Raw genomic sequence first — 25,804 nt, forward strand, 5'->3', positions numbered from 1 at the left:
CAAAAAGACCTGAATTCACACTTGGCCTCAGACCCTTACCAGCTGTGTGGTCTTGGGCCAATCACTTCACCTATGTCTACCTCCGTTTCCTCATCCATAAAATGGGAATTATAATAGTACCTATCACCCAGGGTCATGAGGATCACATATGATTTGTAAAGGTCTCTGCAAACCTTGAAATACTATATACATGTTAGCAATTGCAATTATTCCCATCATGCCAGGCACCCTACCTCAGCAATATAATACTCATTAACATCTTGAAAAATAATCCAACCCAATTGGAAAAAAAAAATCAAGCCCCTACTTTGTGGAAGGCCCAGTGCTAGGTCCTGGGGATACAAAAACAAGTGATTCCCTTCCTTCAAAGATACTTCTAATTTATTGGACAAATATAACATATGTAACAGTGATTACTCTGGCTCCCACTGCCTAAGAACCCACTTAATTATATTTCTCACCTAATCCAGCTTTTTCTAGTACTTTTAAGGGGGTGGAGATCATTTAGTCTTGGTCATTGGTTCAATTCCCCAGCAAGTCCTATTAAACAGCTATATCAGGGTTTTCAAAAGTATAGCAAGAGGAAACTGACAAATACGCATCCCCTGTACCATAATATCCCTTTAATCTCTAGGGAAGTGAAAGAGATCAGGCTCACAGTTTAGCTCAATTCCTCTATAGCACCAAGTTCCACACCTAACTATCCCATCCCTACTTCTGTCCAGCTCTCATCCCGGCACACTGCACTAACTTACTGGCTTTCCAGATTAGGTGACAGCAACATTCATCCTGGAATCCCGACTCCCAAGTCCCCAGGGCTCAAGATTCTGAGTCCAGGGTCCCTGCCATCTGCACCTAATACTAAAACAAACAAACAAATACCACCAAAACCCCAAGCCTTTTTCCTGAGCCTATAGAGTCTGAACAAAGAGGGGGAAGTTAGATCTTCCCCCCAGATTAGTTCATGGTGCCCATACATAAGATCTTTTTCCCTGGATCAAGATTTCCCAGTCTGATAGTTTTAAAGATGTAACCTGTCCCTGTGGGAAGGGGATATAGTAAGTCTTCTCCCAGAAGCAGGTCTCTGCCTTCCTCATATAGCTCTTAAGTCATGTGGGCCTGAGAAAATCACTGTTACACATGTATGGTGATAAGTATATAAAGGATGATTTGAGGAGAGAGAACATATAACTGGCAAGCCACCGGAAGGAAATAACACATGGGCTGAAGTTTGAAGTTAAGTAGGAATGCTCAGGTGAGGACAGACTATTCCACTGGTGGGAGACAGTCTACGCAAAGGCACAGAAATAGAAGGTGAGAAATTGGATGTCATCTATGGGAAAAGGGAAGTAGGCAGGTTTATCTGTGATATAGACTGTGAAGAGTAATAAGCATTAAAACTGAAGAAGGAAACAAGCTAGCTCTGGTAGAACTAATTTTAAACATCGTATTTTGTTTTATCCTAGACACAAGTGAAAGCCACACAAATTTCTTGACTATAGTGATATGGTCGCTTGAGGTTTAAGAAGACAATTGTGGTGACTGGATGGAGGATAGATTGTGGAGAGGCAATGCTAGAATCAGGGAGTCTAATTAGGAGGCAATGAGAGAGGAAGAAAGGAAAATGGGCGTTATAAAGTCATTTGTAGATAGAAGAGGCTTATTTCTAGGGCGTCCAGGCCAGAAGGGTGTCTGGGAGAAAAAAGCCAAGAATTGAACTAGGCCTCATTGGGAAAGCTTTGGAAGATCTACCAGTATTACAGGGAACTCATATTTTCTCTCCCCCAGTCTAGCTTCCTCTGCTCTGCTAAATCTGAATCAGATGAGCTTTCTTTTCCAAGGAAGAAACGTCCAGTCACCCCACACCCCCAGCCAAGGAGAGGAGCTGGGGCTTTCTGACCTCAGGGGACAGCCCAGTATAGCTCAGATCCCCAAAAAGGAAAAGTCAGCCATCCAAATATCAAAGAGAAACATGAAGTTTCCTCACATTCCAAGGAAGGAAGGCCCTGGATCATCCTGTGACTTCACAAGTAAAAAAAGACATTGATACCCAAGCCAATGACAAGAATCTTGTGATCCAAGAAAGGGCTCCTGAACCACTTTCTCCTAAGCCAACTTTTCTATCCTATTCCCCTTCATCAACATCTGGGATGCTTGATTCTCCCTCTGTTGCCTGAATCTTCAAGGCTGTTTTCTGTAAACCTTTATGAGGCCCCCTTTATGAGGTTAATACATCAACCTCTTTGAATCTGGCTATCACAGGATAGTTCAGGAATGTCCTAATGGTTCTTCAGAGTGGGATTAAACTTGACTTTATATGATGATCAGACAGTGGGTGGAATTTGGGGGAAAGGGGCATCAGAAGGAGCATGCTCTTGTGTCTTAGAAAGGTTAGGATGAGAAGAAACAGCAGTCAGTTATTCCTGTTCTTCCCCCCCTTTCACTACTGCCTGTGTTCTTGTCATCATCACTTCCGCTCCCATGACAAATAGGAATCTCACCTTGGGGGCAGTTTGAAATCCCAGAACATTTGACTGCACTTGAAGCCTGGGTTTCCTATGTCCCTAAGCATCTAAAGAGTAACGATTTCCATAGAATGCTTCTCTTCACTGGAACTGAGACCCGGAACACTGCTTCCAGAACTTGCTGTGAATACAGGGAGACAATGAGGTATGATCCAAAGAGCCTTGGGCCTGGAATGAAAGGACTGAGTCCAAATGCTTGCTCTGACTCTCACTATTTGTATTACCTATAGCCAATGGTTTCACTTCCTTGGGCCTCAACTTCTTCATATTTAAAATAAGAGACATGGGTTAGATAATCCCTAAGGTCTCTTTTAGCAGTGTCCTTCTGGGAACCACATAGATATGACCTTATCACCATACGCTTGCTTCATTTTCCTAAATAGGTGACAATAAAATTTTCCAAATTAGGGTTACTAGAAAAAGAGATTTGTGGTGTATCCCTTTAGTCTTTACTCTATAGAGACTTAGTATGGTGGATCACTTACACTACAGAGTTCCAAGCTACAGTAGGGATGAAGTTGTTTGGGCGTATTCAATAAGTCCTACATCAGTATGTGATCTTTCAAGAGCAGAGATCTACCAGGCTTCCCGAGGAGGGACAAACTGGTTGGAAATGGAGTAGGTTAAAGTTCCTGTCAAGTCAGTAGTGAGATTGGGCTACTGTACTTCTAGCCTCAGTAAGATAGGGAGGTGGAAGGAGAGTGAAAATGTTTATAATAATAGGAAATTCACCAACCTACTGTCAATTTACCTACCAGGTAGCACATATCTGATATCATTATTCTTCATATTTTCTTCTATTTTCTGTAAAAGAGTTAACCATTCTAGAAAGTGTACGTGAATATAATCATAGGCCAGCCAGTTTTACTCTGGCTGTCCTCAAGAATGAAAAGTAGATAAATAGGAATTAATAGTCTTATAAATTTAGAAATTTCCAAGTGGTTTATAAACAGACACAAGGAATATTTATACCATTTTTTTATATCAAGAAAATATACATTTTAGTGTGTTTTTAAAAGATATGGTAGGAAAAAATGGTATTCATATCTTGGTCAATGGGAAGCTCTTGGGAAGAGTGAATTTTCTCTTGGGGTACTACCTTCAATCTGATATTCATTTTGGCTCAGATCAGTTGTAAATACCAGCCTGTTTCTGTGAAATGTAACTGGTGTTTGCTCTGGGCTGCTGGGACAGCCATGCATTGTTTGTTCTGTCAGTAGCTGTGCTGGAGTATCCACCGAACATTATTCAGATCAGCTCTCTCCAACCAGCTGTCCTAATTCCAGGTGGAATGGTAGAAATCTTTTTTTACATGCCGCAACAGCTGTGCATCCTGGTAGCTTAAAAGGTAGTAGTTGGGTGAATTAACTATTGTTACAAAATCTCTTTCTCCAGTAAACAGCTTGTATGGATGAACTAGCACTATTGAAAACATCATTTCAGTAAGCTCAGTAACAGACAAGGTTTCTCTGGAAGTCTTAATTATCTCACTTTAAATTATTTCCAAGATGTTAACAGTTGCTATATTAAAAAGTTTTAAGAAAATGAATATGCTCATGCAGATTTCGATAGTTGGAAAAATCTATTTCCCCTTCCTTATCACTTTTTTCACCAACCTTATGCCATAGCCCTCCTCCAAAGCTGATCCCCTGCCCATTACTTACATGTGCAGCTGCCAAAAGACTAAGCTAAGTTCATTTATCTATCTATCATCTATCTATCTATCTATCTATCTATCTATCTATCTATCTATCTATCTATCTATCTATCTATCTATCTATCTATCTATCTATCCATCCATCCATCCATCCATCCATCCATCCATCCATCCATCCATCCATCCATCCATCCATCCATCCCTTTGTTTATTTTGGTGAGGCAATTGGGGTTAAGTGATTTAGCCAGGATCACACAGCTAGTAAGTTTCAAGTTTCTGAGGTCATATTTGAACTCAGGTCCTCTATCCACTGTGCCACCTATACGCCCCCCAAACTAAGTTTTTGAAGGTGCTTAAAAGCCTAATGTTGACTAGTCATAGAAAAAGAAAGTATAATTTTTAAAATTTCATTTAATTTATTATTATTATTTTTTATTATTATTTTTTTTGGTGAGACAATTGGGATTAAGTGACTTGCCTAGGGTCACACAGCTAGTAATTGTTAAGTGTCTGAGGCTGGATTTGAACTCAGGTCCTCCTGAATCCAGGGCTGGTGCTCTATCCACTGTGCCACCTAGCTGCCCCCATTTAATTTATTTTTAAACAATTAAAAATCTATTTTCTCTTTGCCAGTGGAGGAGGGGAGAAAGAAAAAAAACACCTTTGTAATGAATATGCATAGTCAAGAAAAACCAATTCCTATATTGTCCATGTCCAGAAAAATGTATGTCTTAATCTTCATCCTAATCCCATCACCTCTCTGTCAGGAAGTAGATCCTTTCACCCACTTTCCTCTAATTTGTTTATATCTAAGCTATTCATCAGAGGTTATCCAAAATAGCAATTGGTCATTGTGTTGATTAAATCTTATTCATAGGGCAGCTAGGTGGCGCAGTGGATAAAGCACTGGCCCTGGATTCAGGAGGACCTGAGTTCAAATCCATGCTCAGACATTTGACACTAGCTGTGTGACCCTGGGCAAGTCACTTAACCCTCATTGCCCCACCAAAAAAAAAATCTTATTCATAAATCTTTCAAAGTTGTTTGTCTCTACAGTATTGGTGATATCACTACAGTGTTGTTGGTATTGTACAAATTGTTCTCCTGGTTATGATCACTTCATTCTACATCTCAGCTTCCTCTGAAACTGTCCTTTTCATTCCTTGTGACATGATAGTATTTCATGATATTCATGCACCATAATTTGCTTAACTATTCTCCAATTGATGAACAACTCCTTTGTTTCCAATTCTGTGTCACCACCAAAAGAGCTCCTATAAATATTTTGTAAATATGTGTCCTTTTCCTTGTAGCAATTAGACCTTGTAGCAATAGAGTCAGAGTATGTGTGTTTAATAATTCTTTTGGGGATGGACATAGCTCCAAATTGCTTTCTGGAATATCTCTACCAGTAATATCTTCACATTCTCCCTTTCCCCCAACTACTACAACATTTGTCTATATGTACCTTCTGGCATCTACATTCCAACTTTACTAGCAGTTTTTGTCAAATACTGAGTTCTTATCCCAGGACCTTGGGTATTTGAGATCTGATAATGCTAAACCCTCTTTTTTTCTGCTTTTACCTTTAGTTCCATTGAAATTTTTGACCTTTTGTTCTTCTAAATGGATTTCAACATTGTTTTTTTTTATTTTTATTTTTTAATATTTTGATTGGTCTGGCTCTGCATAAGGAAATTGATTTAGATATCATTATCATTTTCATTGTATTGGTTTAGCCCAACCATGATCAACTAATATTTTCCCAATTATTTAGGTCTATTATTATTTCTAAAGGTGTGTATAGATAAATTCATATGGGTTTTTTTGTATGTTTTGGCAGGTAGATTGCCAAGTATTATATTCAATTTGTAACTATTAGAAATTGCTTTTTATTTTTTATCTCTATCTATTGGATTATAAATAACACACACACACACACACATATATAAATGCTGGTAATTTATGTGAATTTATTTCCTATCTTGCAAGTTAAAACAAGTGTAAATTACAGAAATATTTTAAATAACAGTTTCATTTAATTGATTAAGCTGGCACTTGGGAGCCCAGAAGACCTGTCTTCAAGTCCTGCTAATGACACAAAACATGTGGCCATGTGTACCTTAAGCTCTCAGTATTTCAAGCAACTTTCTGACTCTAAGTTGTAGGAGAGTTATATCTCTTCACCAGTACAGAGTTTGTACACTGGGAGTTCCATGAATGGATGAAATTTTAGGTCCATACCAATAAATATAAAACATGTAGTTTTATTTTGAGCAAAGTGACCCCATAACTGTTAATAAAAAAATAAAAAATCTCTATGTAAAGCTCTTACCTGGTATGTCTCAATGGACACCATTTATTTCAAATTTATGATAGCCATTTGCATAGGAGACAGCCTAACAGGTAGACATAGGAAAATATGCTGACATATTTGTAAGTAGGCTCTTTTCTTACGAGTGAATTATGGGGGCAGCTAGGTGGTGCAGTGGATAAAGCACCAGCCCTGAATTCAGGAGGACCCGAGTTCAAATCCTGCCTCAGACACTTGACACTTACTAGCTAGCTGTGTGACTCTGGGCAAGCCACTTAACCCTCATTGCCCTGCAAAAACACCAAAGCAAACAAACAAACAAAAAGCGTTATATGAGTGTTGATACACTCAGTTTGGGGCAGCTATATAGCACAGTGGATAAAACACCAGGCCTGGATTCAGGAGGACCTGAATTCAAATCTGGCCTTAGAAACTTGACACTTACTAGCTTTGCGATCCCAGGCAAGGCACTTTAACCCTCATTGCCTTGCAAATAAATAAATAAAATAAAACAAAATAAATGAGTGAATTTTGCATGACCCCATCCTTTCCCCAATGCACCTTGCCTTCTCCACAATAGCTATTTTGCAGAAGTATGAAGAGTTTCTAAATATTTTTCCTGTGCTTCAAATAATATAAACACTTCTAATTTCAAATGTTCCTGAATGTCCGTTGTGCTATCTAATGTTTCCTCTTATTTGTAAAATAAACGGATTAGATTAGATGATTTCTAGGGTCTCTTCAAATTCTAAATTTCTATAAACTCTGTAATTGCTTGGTATTATAATGGCCCATACCTTTGGACCTACCTCCATGAACATAAAAATTATGAACTACATATATCCCTGATTTTTTCACAAAAAATTTGTAGATTTTACCTTTTACCTTAATCAAGAAAACAAGAAGACATTTATTAAGCACCTACCAAGTATCAGGATTCTGCTCTACATTTAGGATACAAATACAAAGAACAAGAGTTCCTACAGTTATTTTCCCCAGTGTCTACCTGTTCCATACTAGGAAATTAATAAATGCTTGTTGGTTCATTAGTGATAGATCATTTTATGCAAAAAAGGTAGAAGATGAGCAAAGAAGAGCATTTGAAAATATTTGTCAGAATGAATTTCCAACATGTTCTTAGATCTTCAAGGACAGGAAGTACACCTTAAGTCTTTCTTACTATTTTTCATTGCACTTAGCACAGTGCCTTGCCCATAACAGGTACTCAAAAAATTTATTGAAAAATATTTGTAGAATTCATTGGGTTTGATTTTAATGTTTTTCCACTTTAAAAATGAAAAAAAAATGATTATGTGTGTATATATATATATGTATATGTATGTATGTATATATATATATATATATATATATATATATATATATATATATATATATATATAACCTATATCAGATTACCTGCTGCCTAGGGGAGGGGGGAGGGAGGGGAGGGAGGGAGAAAAATATGAAATTGGAAAGCTTGTATAAACAAAAGTTGAGAACTATCTTTACATGTAACGGAAAAAATAAATAAATAAATAAATTTTAATAAATAAATAGAAGGTTGGGGCAGCTAGGTGGTGTAATGGACACTTAACACTAGCTGTGTCACTTAACCCTCATTGCCCCACACAAAAAAAAAAAAAACAACAAACAAAAAACCTGGGCAAGTCACTTAACCCTCATTGCCCCACAAAAAAAGCAACAAACAAACAAAAAACCCAATAAATAAATACAAGGTTTATTGACACACACACACACACACACACAAAGTTTAGATTGGCCAACTAGATATCAGGATAGACATACCTAAGAAGTAAAGGGAGATAAATTCTATAGCAGGAAAGTCACTTAGGTGTGGCTACTACCTGACCACAGCTAAGAGACAGAGATAACCCCAGAGGTCAAGACCATCATTTCAAAAAATCCCCCTCAACTGTCAGGAAAATGACAATATCCAAGCTTTCCCCATCCTACCCCAAAAAGGAACTTTCAATTTTCGGTGGTTACACCATCTATCCTTTATAAAAGCTTTTGTCTTCCTTCTGTTCTCGGAGGAGGTGAAGTCTTTGACTTAACCCTGGGTCACTTTCTCTAGCACCAAATAAAATACCACTTTAATTCTAAAAAAAAAAAAATGCAGGTTAAATGCAAAACGTTAATACAAAGAATCTTAGAGCTCTAGGATTTTGGAAATGGAAGTGTCCTTCTACATATGGGAAACTGTGCCCCAATAAGATGAGGTAGCTAGTTCAAAGTTCACTGATAGTGTCTAATCTTCTAATAGCCTTCCTGTTCTTACCGTAAGTTATTTCATTTAATCACTGAGATGGAAAGAATTTGAGAACTAATCTGGTCTAGTGTCCCTGCCTTCAGTCACATAATAAATTTTTCCAAGGTTGTCCAAGATCTTGGTATGAGACCCAGGATAATGGTGAGAGTCCTACCTTAGTGCATGGTCTACACAAAAATGCTAAATATACAACTTAACACAGTATCCTGCACAGAGTTGGTGATGAATAAATATTTGTTGATTAAGCATCAGCCATGCTTGCATTCAGTCATTGAGAATATTGTTATATGGGCATAGATCAGCATGCTATAAAGACATTATCACATCAGAGCAGCATAACATAGTGTTTTAAGAAACAGACTTAGAGTCAAGTAGAACTGTGATTAAAAGTAGCTTCTGCCATTAGCCATGAGCAAGTTACTGAATTTCTCTGAGCATCAATTTCCTCATCTGTAAAATGGAATTATAATACTGTACTATTCAGGGTTGTTGCGAAACTCCAATGATACAATCACCAAAGAGTACTTTGTAAATGTAAATATCAATGTTTATTGATGTGAAACTGGTGTCCATAGTGTTGTGTTCAGCATTGGTAAAGTTGACTTTCTACTTCTACAGGCATTTCTGAGTTTCATACATAGAAAGACATCTAGGCAGAGAGTAGACATTCAGCTTCCCATTCATTTACACTAATGATATAAAACAATGGATCCTTAAGCTGAAGACCTTGCTCCTGCATCAAAAATTCAAGTTCAAGGCTATTTTTAAATTTTATTTGGTTTAAACATTGCCATGTCCATTAAGAATTCCATCTATCTCTTTAAAGTCACTCTATACTACTTAGGGGTTTGAAATATATTCACATAAGTGTTAAAGTAAACCTGTACAGATCAAGAGAAATGTGGCAGCTCCCCCTACTTTAAAGCCAACTAAAGTGTATAAAAATGGTACCAGAGGAGACAATGGGTATCTCTGTGATTAATGATGCTAGAACATGATATTCAAAAAGCGTGACTAAGTTCCATCTGCTTATTCTTCATTAACTGCTGGTATTTTGTGGCTAAGTAAAAATATTTTTTCCCTTTTGTTTTACTTTTGAGAGTGAGAATAACCTCCTTTCCTTATACTGACATGTCATTTGCACAAAGCAGACATTTAAAGCAATGGGATGGATTAAAAAGTCAGGGATTTAGAAATTGTCCTTAGAGAACCACAGTAAAAATACTATAGAAACATGACTATTGTAACTGGATCAAGATGCATTTTCCAGAAATATTTTTAAAGGGAAAATATCTTATTGTTTTACTGGTTATTTCAAAAGGATATGAGTCATTACCTATGAATAGAGCAATTTACTTAGCCTTTAATCAAGAAAGGAGAAAGTTTAGAGTCCTGTGCTAAGAACCCCAAAATCCATGCATCCTAGTTTTATCATGTGAAAACTTTACCATCCAATTATTTAAAACCACCCAGGCCCCAATTAATTGCTGCATTCCTGTATGGGAAAGGCAGTCAATGACTAAGTAATGTCAATGAGAAGACATGTAAACCACTACCACCCCTTCCAAACATTTCCCTCCTCCTGATGACTTGTGATGGAAAATTCAGCCTTAGAGATTTATTCCTTTAACTTCATGGATACTTGAAATACAGATACCCTTGGGAGAAGTAACAAAAAGTGTCGTTGTTCATTTATACATCAGTGTAAATGTCAGATCCTCTCTTCAGAGCAGGAGTTGAGATAAAGAAACCAGCTAAAAAAATGGGGGAAAGAGTAAAGAATCAAGAGGGTAGGTATGAGAACGAAAAATCCTACTTACTTCAGTTTCCCATAGAGTCAATCACATATCTATATCCATCTGTAAAGTAGGATCCCTCTAATAATCTGAATCACAAAAGTATTGCAAAGAGATGCAAATTTGCATGACAATGGTTTAATTTTTACACTTAATTTCTTTTTAATAATTTTTTCATATAAATATTTTATTATTTTCCAGTTACATTTAGAGATAGTTTTCAACATTTGTTTTTATAATATTCCTAGTTTCTAATTTTTCTCCCTCCCTCCTCTCCCTCTGACAGCAAGTAATCTGATATAGGTTATATATGTTCAATCACAATAAACATATTTCTGAATTAGACACGTTATGAGAGAAGAATCAGACCAAAAAGGAAAAACCTCAAAAAAGAAAAACAACAACAACAAAAACAATAGAAATAGTATGGTTTGGTCTGCATCCAGATTCAACAGTTCTTTGTTTTTCTTTTCTGGATTTGGAGACCATTTTCCATCATGGGTCCTTTGGAACTATCTTGGACAATTGTATTGCTGAGAACAATCAAGTCTATCATAGTTGATCAACACACAATGTTTTTGAAAATATTTGTCAGAATGAATTTCCAACATGTTCTTAGATCTTCAAGGACAGGAAGTACACCTTAAGTCTTTCTTACTATTTTTCATTGCACTTAGCACAGTGCCTTGCCCATAACAGGTACTCAAAAAATTTATTGAAAAATATTTGTAGAATTCATTGGGTTTGATTTTAATGTTTTTCCACTTTAAAAATGAAAAAAAAATGCAGGTTAAATGCAAAACATTAATACAAAGAATCTTAGAGCTCTAGGATTTTGGAAATGGAAGTGTACAATGTTCTCCTGGTTCTACTCATCTCCCTCATCATCAGTTCATGCAAGTCCTTCCAGGTTTCTCTCAAATTTGCCTTCTCATCATTTCTTAAAGCACAATGGTATTCTATTACATTCATATCACACAACTTGTTCAACCATTCTCCAATTTATGGGCAACCCCTTAATTTCCAATTCCTTGCCACCACAAAAAGAACAGCTACATATAATTTTGTACAGGTGGGTCCTTTTCCCTTTTTTATGATCTCTTTGGGAAAAAGACCTAATAGTGGTATTGCTGGGTCAAAGGGTATGCAAAGCTTTATAGCCCCAAACTGCTCTCCAGAATGGATGGATCAGTTCACAGCTCAACCAACAATGCATTAGTGTGCACTTAATTTCTATTGGGCCTGTAAAGTCTTTCTAGGCTTGGACAAACATTGACTTATATTGTCTCTTCACTTACCTCATCATCCTGGTAAGTCAGGCAAGGAAAGGAAAATGAGAAAATTAAGAGATATAGAGACTAAGTCACTTGCCCAAGTTTATAAGCTAGTCAGATGTGGGTTCCAGCATATTTATCCTAGCCCAGCAACTTTTTTTCCCTTTTAGACAATTTGGACTTATCTCTTTGAAAGAATAATTTGTTTCCTTGTAAATACAGATTCCCACAAAATCAAACAAGCAAAGACCATAAAACTATTATTGGACTACTTTCTGATTTTCATTAGTTGTACCCTACTTCTTTTTGTTTTTCTTTTTTGTTGTTGTTTTTTTTTTTTTTTAGTGAGGCAATTGGGGTTAAGTGACTTGCCCAGGGTCACACAGCTAGTGAGTGTTAAGTGTCTGAGGCCGGATTTGAACTCAGGTACTCCTGACTCCAGGGCCGGTGCTCTATCCACTGCGCTATCTAGCTGCCCCTTGTACCCTACTTCTTATAGGCAGATTGACTGGCATGCAGATTACAACTTATTTTCCTAGTAGAACTATGTAAAATACTTACTGTACTAAAGGTGTTAGGGGGTACATTAATGTTGATTAGATAAAAATGCCCTATGGAGCAAGATTCTATTGGATCAAGAACTTCATCAGGAATAAGTCATTTAAGGCAGGGAAGTAATTCACTTTTTAGATAGAGATTGCTGCTTTGCCCAAAAATTTAGTTTAGGGAAACTGATATGTGATGATGAAATATGAAAATATCCCCAGGACTGATTTCAATTGTTTATAAAACCAACATTTTCCTAAGACAGGAGAAAAGTTGCTGCATTGGCACCAGAAGAGAATGATGCAGGGCCTGGAGAATGTGGTAAGCTAGACCCAGCTGAAAGAGAGACTACTTAGGTTGAGGCGACATAATGACTGTATTCAAATACCTGATGACCATGATGATGGTGATGATGTGATGATGATGAGATAGGCTTGTTCTGTCTGGTCACAGAGTTAGGACTAGGAGCAGTGGGTTGAATTTACATATAGCTAGATTTTGACTCAATGTAAGGAAATCGTAAAAACTAGCACTCTTTCAAAGCAGAAGATTAGGCCTAGGAAAGGAGAGAGGGGGATCTTTTTCACTGACAGTGAGTAAGCAGGACTAGATGCATTTGTCAGGGATATCATTGATTGGATTTCTGTTCATGGTTCCCTTCCTATTCTGAGATGCCGAGAGAGGATGCTATTCTGACAAAAGAAAAGGGAAAGAATATTATGTACAATAATGAACTTTTCTATTTGTTGATGTAACATATAGGTCAGTAATATGTAGACTTTAAAAATGTTTAATAGTTCAATGTTACTAATACTGAATTTTATGCATTTGCTATGTTTCCTACCCTACCTATAACTTCTGGCATCTAAGCCAAAGTTGTGAATACAATGCCCCATGGACAAAGACACCAAATTAAACTGTTCTCCATCTGCCAACTTCACAAATCTCTCACCAGAAACTACCCATTTATCCTCTTTCAGTTCATAACCTATTTCTCTGCAACTCCATCTTACTGACAGTAAATCCCATTCACTGGCTAATTAAAGACATGAACCTAGTTCTGCCTTTCAAAGACTCCCCAAAGCTGGACTCCTGAAAGTAACATATTCTAAAAACAAAACTCTTCCTAGTAAGGGTTCTGCTTTCTTCCACTAAAAGTTCAGGTTCACTCCAGTCCATTCTAACTGCTGTGTAGATTTTAATTTTGACTCACAGCTTTTTGTGCAGCTGTAATCATTTCCAATATTAAGAGTTCAACTCCCCAAATGGGAATTGTGGGGAAGGGGGAGAAAGAGCTTGTTAAAAGCTAAAAACAGAAAAAAAAAACAAGTAAAATCTGGCTTGGCTCTAAAGCACAAAAAGTTATTTTCAAGGCCCATAAATTATGACATTGTGATTAACATGTAATTTAAATATATTTAAACAACAATTATATCAAATTTCAAGCCTAGCTAATTGGCCTCGCAGATGTTCCCTGGGACTTGAGTTGCCCTTGCATGGGGAAATGAAGACAGATTTTTTAAAAAATCATAGACAAACATGTGTGTGTGTGTGTGTGTGTGTATAGAGAGAATGTGTATCTATAGTATATATGTGTATATGTACATATCAAGACACATGTGTGTGATATATACATGTACATATGCATATATACACACACATATACATATTGTATATAATATATAAAGAGAAATGAAAGTCAACACTCCTAACAGCAATGACTGATAAAAGGGTTTTGCTATTATTTGCATTTTAATATTGAGTTCAGGCAGAAGGACAAAGGACAAGGCACTATGAATCTGATGCTATTTGGCAAGAGGACCTAATGTGAATTTGGCAGGTTTTTGGCTGTAAGTCACATCAGGGTAGCTACATTAATTGAATTCTAATATGGCACAACCTCTCCTGATGTCTTGCAACAGACATGATGGCAATAGTCAAGGTAATAGAAAAAGGTGGCTAACAAACTGTTTTCCTGGAGAACAACAGGTGAGCTATCTCTTTAATCATTTGTCTTTGGTTATCCTATGACAAGTAAAAGGGACAGAGGTGATTGATGCTCCTTCTTCGGTGATTGTAGTTTAACAACATTTTTGGGCAGCTCCACCTCACTGGAAAGCTAAGAGGTGGAAAAAAAAAAAAACCAGTAATCATGTGAACTTTGGTGAATCCCTCTAATCTTAGACAACTCAGAAGTTATGTGGGTTTTCTTTTAACCTTCTTTTCAAGTCTTCTTTCCAAACCACAGTAAAGTCAACCTACTTTTGTTTGTATATATTGGTAACAAATCATTAATATCCTTCTTTGACCTAGTGGTTCTCAAGGCACATAGTGGAGAAAAAGTGCAGAGAGTACCAAATTCCATCTTGCCTCTGATACTTCCTAACTATGTGACCCTGGGCAAGACACTTTACCTCAGTTTACCTCAGTTTTTTCAACTGTAAAAGGTGGATAAAAATCTACTTCTAAGGGTTGTTATAAGAATAAAATAAACCACAAAGTGCTTAGTATAGTGCCTCGCTTATAGTAGGCACTACATAAATGTTTATTCCTTCCTTTAACTTGTGGTCTCTAGAATAGTGAAACTACAGCCGCAGCCTTTATCTCTGTTTATATCATACACACATGTGTACACACGTGTGTACAAATATGTATATACATGCATGTACACACATATGTTTATATATCCATGTAATATATTGCATGTACACATAAACATATACATGCATATATATCCCCAAACAATCCTGTGAAGTTGGTGCTATTATTCCCATTTTACAGATAAGAAAAAGAGACTGAAAGGTGAAGTCATTTATCTAGGGTCACAAAACTAGTAAGTGTTTGACATGGAGTTCAAACTCAAGTCTTATTGACTGCAAATCCAGAGCTCTGTCATTTACCCAGTAAATGTTCAATACCTAGTGGTCAGCAGCACATTTTAATATCACACACCATATTTTTATATCATTTTAAGTTTTAATGAGGGCTGTCTTTCACATACCAAAGTAAATTGGGTATTTTTTGGCATTATATTCCCCTTTTTTATATGGATGAAATGAGGTTGAGAAAGGTAAAGCATTATTATTTCCATTTACAGATAAAGAAATTAAGAGAAGTTAAATGACTTGTCCAAGATAACACCTCAAACAGGTGGGGCAAAAACGGTAGAGTAAATGGGAGTGGCAGACAGCCTAAGTGAGCCGGCAGAGAGTAAATATAAGGATCAAGAGATTAGGTAGCATCTCTGTCAGCTAAAATACCTGATGAGAATTAATAAATGACTTGAACTAAATTGACAAATTACCTGTTTCTTCTCAGATTTCAATTCCCACCCCCCAAGAGGATCTAATTGAGTCTTACCAGTAGTCCTTTTGTTGGCAAAAAAGATCCAGTTCATATATGATTCTTTATCTTTTAGGCTGGATTATCTCTTTTAGCCTTTCATTATGGGTTCTAATCAGCAGTTTTTAAAAAATCCATTGCAATTACACATGAATTGTATCATCTCTGAAAAAAGAATACATCTCCACATAGCTGAAATTCTAGACCACCCAAAATATATTTATGCCAGTTTAAACAAATCTTGGGTATCAAGACATTTCTCAGAACCTTAGGGTATTTTCTGTTCCTTTAAGAATAAACCATCTTGGGGCAGCTAGGTGGCTCAATAGATGGAGCACCAGCCCTGGAATCAGGAGGACCTGAGTTCAAATCCGACCTCAGACCCTTGACACTTACTATCTGTGTGACCCTGGGCAAGTCACTTAACCCCAATTGCCTCACCAAAAAAAAAAAAGAATAAACCATCTCTTTGCCATAATAGCAAAAACATTTCACTATTAGCACAAAATCTATTTGGGTTTTAGCCGTGTATCCATATAATCCTACTCGATGAGTTGTCTTATAAAAATTACAATAACCCATCACTTGCTCTGACATCCCACATTAGGAGACTCAAGAACAGCCATTTTCTTTTTTGTTTTAAGCAATCTCCAAATTATTTGCATTATTTGTAAGCCAGCTCCAGCAATTGTCCAAATTTGTTTAATATTATCTCTTCCTGGATATTTCCCAAGGTGCTACTCAGTGCCCTGTATTCACAAACAATAGTTCCCCTCCATATTTTCTCCCCAGTGCTTTGATAAATGGAGATTCTTTTTGGAGAAGTATCTTTCTTACAGATTTCAACAAAAGATCCTTTAGGATGGCTTTACAAATTGCTAACATGTCATTAAATTATGTATAAAACACTACTAGGTGTTTTGACTGGCATATATTTTCTTCATATGACAACACTTATGAAAGGATGACAATGATTTCCCCTCTTCCATTTTAATATTTAATTCAAGGATTCATGATTTCAGTTGGGTGTGTAGTTATCTCCTCACGTTTGAGTAATTGGGGAAAAATAAAATAAAATGTTTCCTCCAAGTGTAGTGTATGGATGGGTGGCAAAAGAGCCTGGGGAAAGAGTGGTGAAAACCAGAAGTTGGAATGTCTCTGGATTTTTTTATTCTCACTTTGCACCAGGGAAATTATATCTAAAGACTGCAAAACTCTTCCTTGACCCTGAAAATCTAGTCGGTAGGATGTGGAAGGCATTGTTATAGAGTCAATAGCACTGGCAGTCATCAGAAGCATCAAAGAGTGCCACCTCCTGCAAATATCAGGGAGCAACAAGTCAAAATAGGACTGGTGATGGGGAGAGGTCTCTGACAGAGAAGCATTCATAGTCTTTTTTTTTCCCTTTTTTTTGGGTGGGGCAATGAGGGTTAAGTGACTTGCCTAGGGTCACACAGCTAGTAAGTGTCAGGTGTCTGAGGCCAGATTTGAACTCAGATATTCCTGAATACTGACCAGTGCTTTATCCACTGCGCCACCCAACTACCCCTTTCATAGTATTTTAAAAACATTTTGTTTTTCTTTTCTCAATTACATGTAAAATAATTTTAACATTCATTTTTTAAAATTTGTACTTCCAAATTATTTTCCTCCTTCCCTTGCCTCCCCCCTCATTAAGAAGGCAAGAAATTTGACATAGGTTTTACAGGCACAGTCATGCAAAACATATTTCCACATTACTCATATTGTGAAGGAAAATATGGAAAAAAGAAAGAGGAAGGAAGGAAATAAAAAGAGAGAGAAAGGAGAGAGAGAGAGTAAAAAAAAATGTGTTTGCTTTAATCTGCATTCAGATTCCAATAAGTCTTTCTTCTGAAAGCAGATAGCATTTTTCAACATGAGTCCTTTGTAATTGTCTCAGATCATTGTCTTGATCAGAATAGCCAAGTTTTTCACAGTTGATAATCATACTATTGCTGTTAGTATGTACAATGTTTTCCTGGTTCTACTCACTTCACTTTGCATCAGTTCTTGTAAGGCTTTACAAATTTTTCTGAAAGCATACTGCTTGTCATTTCTTATAGTACAATAGTAATCCATCACAATCATATACTATGATTTGTTCAGCCATTCCCCAAAATGATGAGCATCCCCAAGATTTCCAATTCTTTGCCACCACAAAAAAGACCTGCTATAAATCCTTTTACATATAGGTCCTTTTCCTTTTTGTTTGATCCAAATTGCTTTTCAGAATGGTTGAATCAGTTTACAACTCCACCAATAGTGTTTTAGTGCCTCAATTTTCACATATCCCCTCCTACATTTTTCATTTTCCCTTTCTGTCATATTAGCCAGTCTGATAATGTGTGAGGTAGTGCCTCAGAGTTTTTGTTTTATTTTTGTTTTGCTGGCCAATAATTATTTGTAGCATTTTTCCATATGGCTATAGATAATTTTTATTTCTTTATTTGAAAACTACCTGTTCATATTCTGTAGCCATCTGTAAATTAGGGAATGACCTATATTATTATAAATTTTATTTAGTTCTCTACATATTTGAGAAATGAGACCTTTATCAGAGAAAGATGCTATACAGTTGTGATTATTAACTATGGATTCCCCTCCATCCTATTTTTCCCATTTATCTTTCTCTCTCCTTTTATCCTGTCCTTCAAAAGTGTCTTGGTTCTTACTACCACTTCCCTAAATCCAATCATCCTTTTATCAGCCCCACCATTCCTCTTCTCTTATCCCCTTTCCCTCTTATTTCCCTGTAGTGTAAGGTATATTTCTATATCCAATTGAGTGTGCATATTATTCCCTCTTTGAGCCAGTTCTAATGAGAATAAGGTTCAAACATTTTCTGCCCCCCATCTTCCCTTGTACTATAAAAGTTACTTTATGATACTTTTATGTGAGATTATTAACCCCATTTGGCCTCTCTCTTCCCCCTTCTCCCAGTGTATTCCTCTTTCTCACTCCTTAATTTTATTTTTTTTTATATCATGCTATCATAGTCAACTCACACTCATGTCCTCTGTCTATGTAGATTCCTTCTAACTGCCCTAATAAAGTTCTTAGCAATTACAGGTTTCATCTTCCCATGTAGGAATGAAAGCAGTGTAACCTTATTGTATCCCTTATGATTTATCTTTCCTGATTACCTTGTTATGCTTTTCTTCAGTCATATTTGAAAATAAAATGTTCTATTCAGCTCTGGCCATTTCATCAGGAATGTTTAAAAGTCCTCTTCATTAAATATCCATTACCTCACCCACTAGAGGATCATATTCAGTTTTGCTGAGCAGGTGATTCTTCACTGTAACCCTAGCTCCTTTGCCCTCTGGAATATCATATTCCAAATCCTTTAATATAGAAGCTGGTAAATCCTTGTCTTATCCTGACAATGGCTTCACAATATTTCAATTGTTTCTTTATGCCTGTTTCTGATATTTTCTCCTTGACCTGAGAGTGCTGGAATTCAGCTTTAATGTTCCTGAAAATTTTCATTTTGGAATCTCTTTCAGGAAGTGATCAGTGGATTCTTTCAATTTCTATTTTACCCTCTAGGATATCAAAGACTTTGTCCTTGATAATTTCTTGAAAGGTGATGCGCACATTTTTTTTTAATCATGGCTCTCAAGTAGTCCAATAATTCTTAAATTATCTCTCCTCAATCTATTTTTTTTCAGATCAGTTGTTTTTCCAATGAGATATTACACATTTTATTCTCTTTTTTATTACTTTAACTTTGGTTGATTGTTTCTTGATGTCTCATTGAATGATTAGCTTCCATTTGTCCAATTCTATTTTTTAAGTAGTTTTTGTTTCCTTCCCAGTATCTTTGAGCATCTTTTTTCCATTTGGTCAATACTCCTTTTTAAGGCATTCTTCTCTTCAGTAGATTTTTGTGCCTCTTTTACCTATTTTTCTTTTTAAGGTGATAGTTTCTTTAGGATTTTTTTGTACCTCTTTTACCAAGTTGTGGACTCTTTTTTCATGATTTTCTTTCTTCACTCTCATTTCTTTTCCCAATTTTTTCCTCCACCTCTCATTTCATTTTGAAAATTATTTTTGAGCTCTTCCATGAATTCCTTTTTTCCCTGAGACAAATTTACATTTTTCTTTAAGAATTTGGATTATTTAGCAGTTTTGAATGTTGTCTCCTGAGTTTGTGTTTTGATCTTCCTTGTCACCATAAAAACTTTCTATGGTTAGGTTGATTTTTTGTTTTTGCTGTCACCAAAATAACTTTCTATAGTTAGGTTCAATTTTTTGTTTTTGCTGTTTAATCATTTTTTCTCAGCCTATTTCTTGACTTTTACCTTTATGTTAAAGTTGTGCTCTGTTCCTGGAGTAGAAGGGGCACTATTCCAAGCTTCAGGTTTTTTATGCTGCTTTTAAAGAGCTAGTTCAGGGGATCTGTACATTTTCAGTTCTTTTAAGAGGTGGTATGATGTAAGAAGATATGTGATCACTGCTCTCCTGGACAGTGCTCTGATAGGTGAGGGACCACAAGTACTCTTCTCTCCCCTAGAATCATGACCAGGGCTGTTATACCCCTGTGGCCACAGGTTTTAGTGTACTAGTTCTCCTTCTTCATGCTGTGGGTCTGTAACCCAGGATCATATATGGGCAATGCAAACAGAATCCTAAACCCAGTTCCAACAAATGGTTTCTGTAATCTCCTCCTGACCAGTTTCTGATCCCCTTGCCATCTGTGGGTTTAGATTGGTTAGCCCTGCCAATTCAGTTGTCCCTAAGGCCTACTGCTGAATTACTGGTATGTGACCTGTACTGGACTGAGTTCCACTCTCATCTCCAAGAGGTAAATTCTTCATGCTGGCCTTCTAAGTTATCTTGGGCTAGGAAATTGTTTCACCCCGTCCTTTTGTTTGTTCTGCCATTTTCAAATTTGTTTTGAGTTGTTATTTTAAATTGGTTTGAAGAGGAATTTGGGAGAGCTCAGGCAAGTCCCTGTCTTTCCTCTGACACCTTGAAGCTATAATAGTCTTGATTCTGAATGACTAAGTATTTGCCTCCTATCTTTGGGTCTAAAAGGGATCATTTTGTTTGTTATGTCTTTATGCTACCTAGTACTTTCTTACCCTCAAATTACTTAATCATTTTTTAAAAAGTAATTGTCCTCTCTCAAGTTCTTCTATTCCTAAAAGAAAAAAAATAGCTAGTTCAGTTTAGTTGATGCTCTAATTTGACCTCCCTGAGAAGAAGAAATATAGATTACTGCCAGGGAGCTACATGACTCTATGGCCTGACTTGCAGTAAAGGAAGCTAGGAAACTGATGAGGTAACTTGGTGACTTTTGCACCTGTAAGAGTGTTTTATTAAATAGGGAGGTAAGAGAATATGTTTTGAAGTAGAGATAGAGTCCTTGTGGAGATGGATTTTTCACTCACATTAGCAGAAGCTCATAGGCAGTTTTCTTTCCAGTCTTCTACTTTTTTTAGTCTACTTAAGAGTTTCTAAATTATTTTTATCATACATTTAAATCCACATTTTCTCTCCCCCCAGGATTCATTATTATTCACACACATACAAACACACACACACACATAGAAGAGTAAATAGCATATCCATCTTTATAGCTATGGCTACTGGGTGGCATAGTGGATAGAGTGTCTGGAGTCAGGAGGACTTGACTTTAAATCTGACCTCAGATACTTACTAGATGTGTGACTTGAGCAAGTCACTTAACCTTATTTATCTCAGTTTCCTCAACTGTAAATTGGGGGCCCTGGAGAAGGAAATAGCAAACCACTGCAGTATCTTTGTCAAGAAAACCCCATACAAATGGGATCGAGAAGAGTCAGACACAACTAAATATGACTTAAGAACAATTTTATAACTATATAAAGAAAAGTTAGGATGCTGACACATTAAGCTATCAAAAAGATGAAGGATAGAATAGGCATGTGATCCCAAACAGGAATTCTAAGTTGCTTTGGAACATACTAGTTTCTTCTTAGGATAGTAACAGTAGTTCACATTTATAAAAAGCTTTAGAGTTTATAAACTGTTTTTCTCACATTTTGAGAGTGAAATAGTATGAGGAGTATTATTTCCATGAAGAAAAGGGGGGTACTATTAGTTAGGGAACATAAGGGACTTTTCCAGGTTTACAAAATTATTAAGTGACCAAGTTAAAGTTGGAACTCAGGTTTATGATTGATGCTTCCACTTTACCATTGTGATTTTGTGCATAAGCCTTATTTTTAAAAATAAGACTTATGCACAAAATCACAATGGTAAAGTGGAAGAATTTTATTTTATTTTTATTTTATTATTTTATTTTATCTTCCTTCTATTTCACTGAGTTGCAAAGAAAAGAAACCTTTTTTTTTGGTCAGGATCAAGGTTTGAAATTTTTTCTTCTATGTTCCCTTATATTCCCAAACCACTAGAAAAAAATTATTAGATTTTTTTCATCTTTGGTACATTAGCTTTCTATATGGAATTTTCATTTTCTGGAATTATATCCAAACATTTGATTTTCCAAAGAAGCATGCATTAGGCACCTTGTCACCAGAGTAGGATGTGATTTCACCAGTTGTGCAAACTTCACTGTTGTGCATGAGTTCCCCATTGGTTCATACAGTTCATGTGGTTTTTGTTTTCCATTCATGTGATCTCTTATTATATCCGTCATTCCATTTTTCTTTCCTATTAGAGTGAATTTGGACACAGCCCTCCTCCTGCCTACACCCCCATGTCAGGAGTAAGTATTTCACAAACAATCTTCATCTTTTAGACCTTTTGGTCTTTTAAACATGCCATATCTACTCTCCCTTTATCTTCCATAATTTTCCCAGCCCTCCTCACCCCAATCCTTTCACCCCTCCCCCTGCCAACAGTGAGTAAGACGCTATAGTCCATTATCTGGACAGGTCAATGGATGTTTTTTATCCCAGACTGGAACTCAGTAGAAAACTTAGAGTTCAAGGATATCAGATATCAGCAGTAGTTTTTGGTTTTCATTCAGAGGATTTACTTGAGCTCATAAATTATGCTCTTGAATTATGGGACTAGCTTTAGCTTCAAGTTTTCATGTCATGTTATGGAAAGTAAGAATGTGACTATAGTCTTCTAGTATAGTACTTGTGATTGAAAGCCATAGGGACCTCAGGGAAAGGCAATGAGCAGGGAAACTTCAACTTTAATACGCATCAGCATACTTCTGCTTGCAATGACAATTGTCTATAGGCACCAACAACTCCATTTTTTTCCAAGAGATTCTAACTTCATGCCACAAATAAGCTATTGTGGGAGAAGTACATATAATATGTTTTGGGTTTTGATTTTGATTTTTTTGGGGGGGCCAGGTCAGACTTAAGTTGTGTTGAAAAAGCAGAATGGATAATGTATTATTACCAGGTATTTTATAAAGGATTCATCATTTAAGGAAAATTATATTTCAGGTATTTTTAGTCTATATCTCACTTAAGGAAAAAAGACAACTTCTCTCTGAAAGAAGAGCTTTGATAGGCCTTTATGATCTTACTGCTGCTCTTGGTGTTTCTGCTATTCCCATCATTCCGTCTTCTCAAAATGTCTTTTTGCTTTTCACAGAACCAATTTGTGTATAGAGAAGGGGGCTTTGCTACAGAACAAGGAGTATCTCTGCCATACAGGACCACCAGCTGTATAATTCCAGAAGCCCCTGTCGTACAAGGGGCCACGGCAGAGATCTTTGATGACACGTGTTGTAATGGCACTCTGCGCAAACAAGTGACTCCCCTCATCCAGGAGGACAGCAGCACTCAAAGATACAGTGCTGACCCCACAGTATTTGCAGCAGAACGGAGCCCAAGAGGAGAAATGGATGAAGATGGGTATATGACTCCAATGCGTGACAAACCTAAACAAGGTATATAATTGGGCTCTTTGGGACAGAAAATTTTAGTTATGTTAATTTCATTCTTAACTGTACATAGTACCTGATAAATAGTGGACAGAATCATTGAAGAGTTGGGTTTAAAGGGCATTCTTTATCCTGAAAAAGAATTATGAGATATTGGATAGTATTTCACTACTAATATCTTGTTTGGCAGTTGACAAGGATTTAGCCAATACACTTTTGGTTGACAATGTAGAAGTACCTTTTTTTTTTCATTCTTCTGAAAATATTCATTTGCAGATTGGAGTTGTAGGCAATGGTAGAAATGGCCTGGTGTAAGTGACTTAACTCTTATTGTTTTACTAAACTCTTTGATGCTATACATTTCAGAGGAGGTACTCCTTTGTATGAGAAAGTTCCTCAACCAGAAGTCCCTATAAGAATGAATCAATGGTTCATTTGGAAAAAATGCAAAAGAAACAAAGAGTAACTAGACCTGTCAGACTCTAGTATACAAATAGGAGAAATTTTAATTCCTTAAAAATACTTTAAAAAATAAAGATTCTCAACTTTATCCTAAGGAAATCAACAATCCTTAAAAGAATTTATAACATTTTATTTTAAGGCATAGCAATAGTTTGTAGTGGGGAGACTAATCAAGAATTTTGAAATGTTTTCTGTATAGAGTCCTTCCTTTTTGAAAATGGAAAGATTTTATCAGATCTTGCTAAAAGATGACACTTTTCGCTCCCTTAGTCAACTTAATCTAGATGACTTTTTTTATCAAATACTTCTAACTTTGTACATATGATCTTAGAAACATCAATCCAGAACTAGAAAGGACCTCAGAATTCAATGTAGTTCAAGCTTTTAATTATACAGATGAGGAAACTGAGACTCATAGAGGCTAAGTGACTTGCTCAGAGTCACATAGGTAGCAAAAGGCAGAGCCAGGGGCAGCTAGGGTGGCACAGTGGATAGAACACTGGCCCTGGATTCAGGAGGACTTGAGTTCAAATCTGGCCTCAGACCCTTGACACTTACTAGCTGTGTGACCCTGGGCAAGTCACTTAACCCTCATTGCCCTGCAAAAAAAACCCAACAACAACAACAACAAAAGGCAGAGCCAAAGAGTTTTAAACCTAAGCCCTTTTGATTCCAAGCTCATTACTTTGCCCCATTGTGAAACATACATACACACATACAGACATCTATGTATAAAAACACATATATATACATAAATATACACATATACATATAAACATAACATTATGAGAGCTGAAAGTTACAGAAGAGTCAAACGTCTTGAGTTCAATAATAAAATTAATAAAAAGTTTTAACGTGATAAAAACTTCCTAAAAACAAGATTAAAATAAAATCTCAACTGAATTAAGTTTGTCTTTCTCTTCATTAAGATTTAATCATGAAAACATTAAAACATATCGTCAATAGAAATATAAATCACTTTTTTTCAAAGTTAGTATAGAGAACAATATACAAAAATGCACTAGAAGATCATTGCATGAGTATGATGCTTTTGTCTAAATGGACAGAGGCTCCTCCAAACCCACTAGTAATATTATCCCCATACTGTGAGGGAACCCAGAATGTCCTCACTCTACCCAACCATTGACACCGCCCCCCCAAAAAAAAAAAACCTGGGGCCTACCTTATTTATAATAATAATAAAAAAAACTCCTTTCAAGTTTCCGAATATTTAAAGACTCAGCACCAAATACCATGCCATATACTTTGAAATAAAAGTTTTCAACTTACTATTGTCTTTGCCTTATGGACAAAAAAATATAGTGTTTTAGCTGATGAAGGTTACTCCTTTGAAATATTCTTAAATTCTGGTTGAGAATTTAAAAGTTAGATACCATGCAGTTTAAGAGGCTGAGTATATTTCTAGAACCCCATTGTGATTTTTTTAGATCCTACACCATATGTAAAGCAACTATCCTATGATGGATTTAATATTTTCATGTATATACCTTCTATATATCCTTTGTAAAAAAAAGAATCCCAATTTTTGACAGCTTAGGCAATTTTTTTTTCAAGAATCTACTGGGAAAGACCAAAGTCCTAATCCCTCTCCAATGTTTCTAAAAGTCTATGACAACTTTTCTTCCGGTGTATATTCTCTTTAAATTTCCTTCCTGTCTATGTTCTCTTTAAATGAATCACAGACTTAGAACTCAGAGG

The 25,804-nt window shown here is 36.3% G+C and overlaps 1 protein-coding gene across 3 annotated transcripts in view; it reads left to right on the top strand.

The window, feature by feature from the left end:
• Nucleotides 1-25,804, top strand: part of ERBB4 (erb-b2 receptor tyrosine kinase 4) — a 1,387,693-nt gene that overhangs the window by 1,351,918 nt on the left and 9,971 nt on the right. For 2 of the 3 annotated variants that reach the window (XM_043992847.1, XM_043992846.1), the window contains exons 26-27: nucleotides 22,433-22,480; nucleotides 23,332-23,629. In XM_043992847.1, the coding sequence (XP_043848782.1) occupies nucleotides 22,433-22,480; nucleotides 23,332-23,629 (346 nt within the window). The remainder of the gene's footprint in view (nucleotides 1-22,432; nucleotides 22,481-23,331; nucleotides 23,630-25,804) is intronic. The other variant, XM_043992848.1, reaches the window with a different exon arrangement.

Source organism: Dromiciops gliroides, chromosome 3 (genome assembly GCF_019393635.1).
Source record: "Dromiciops gliroides isolate mDroGli1 chromosome 3, mDroGli1.pri, whole genome shotgun sequence".
Lineage (NCBI taxonomy): Eukaryota > Metazoa > Chordata > Mammalia > Microbiotheria > Microbiotheriidae > Dromiciops > Dromiciops gliroides.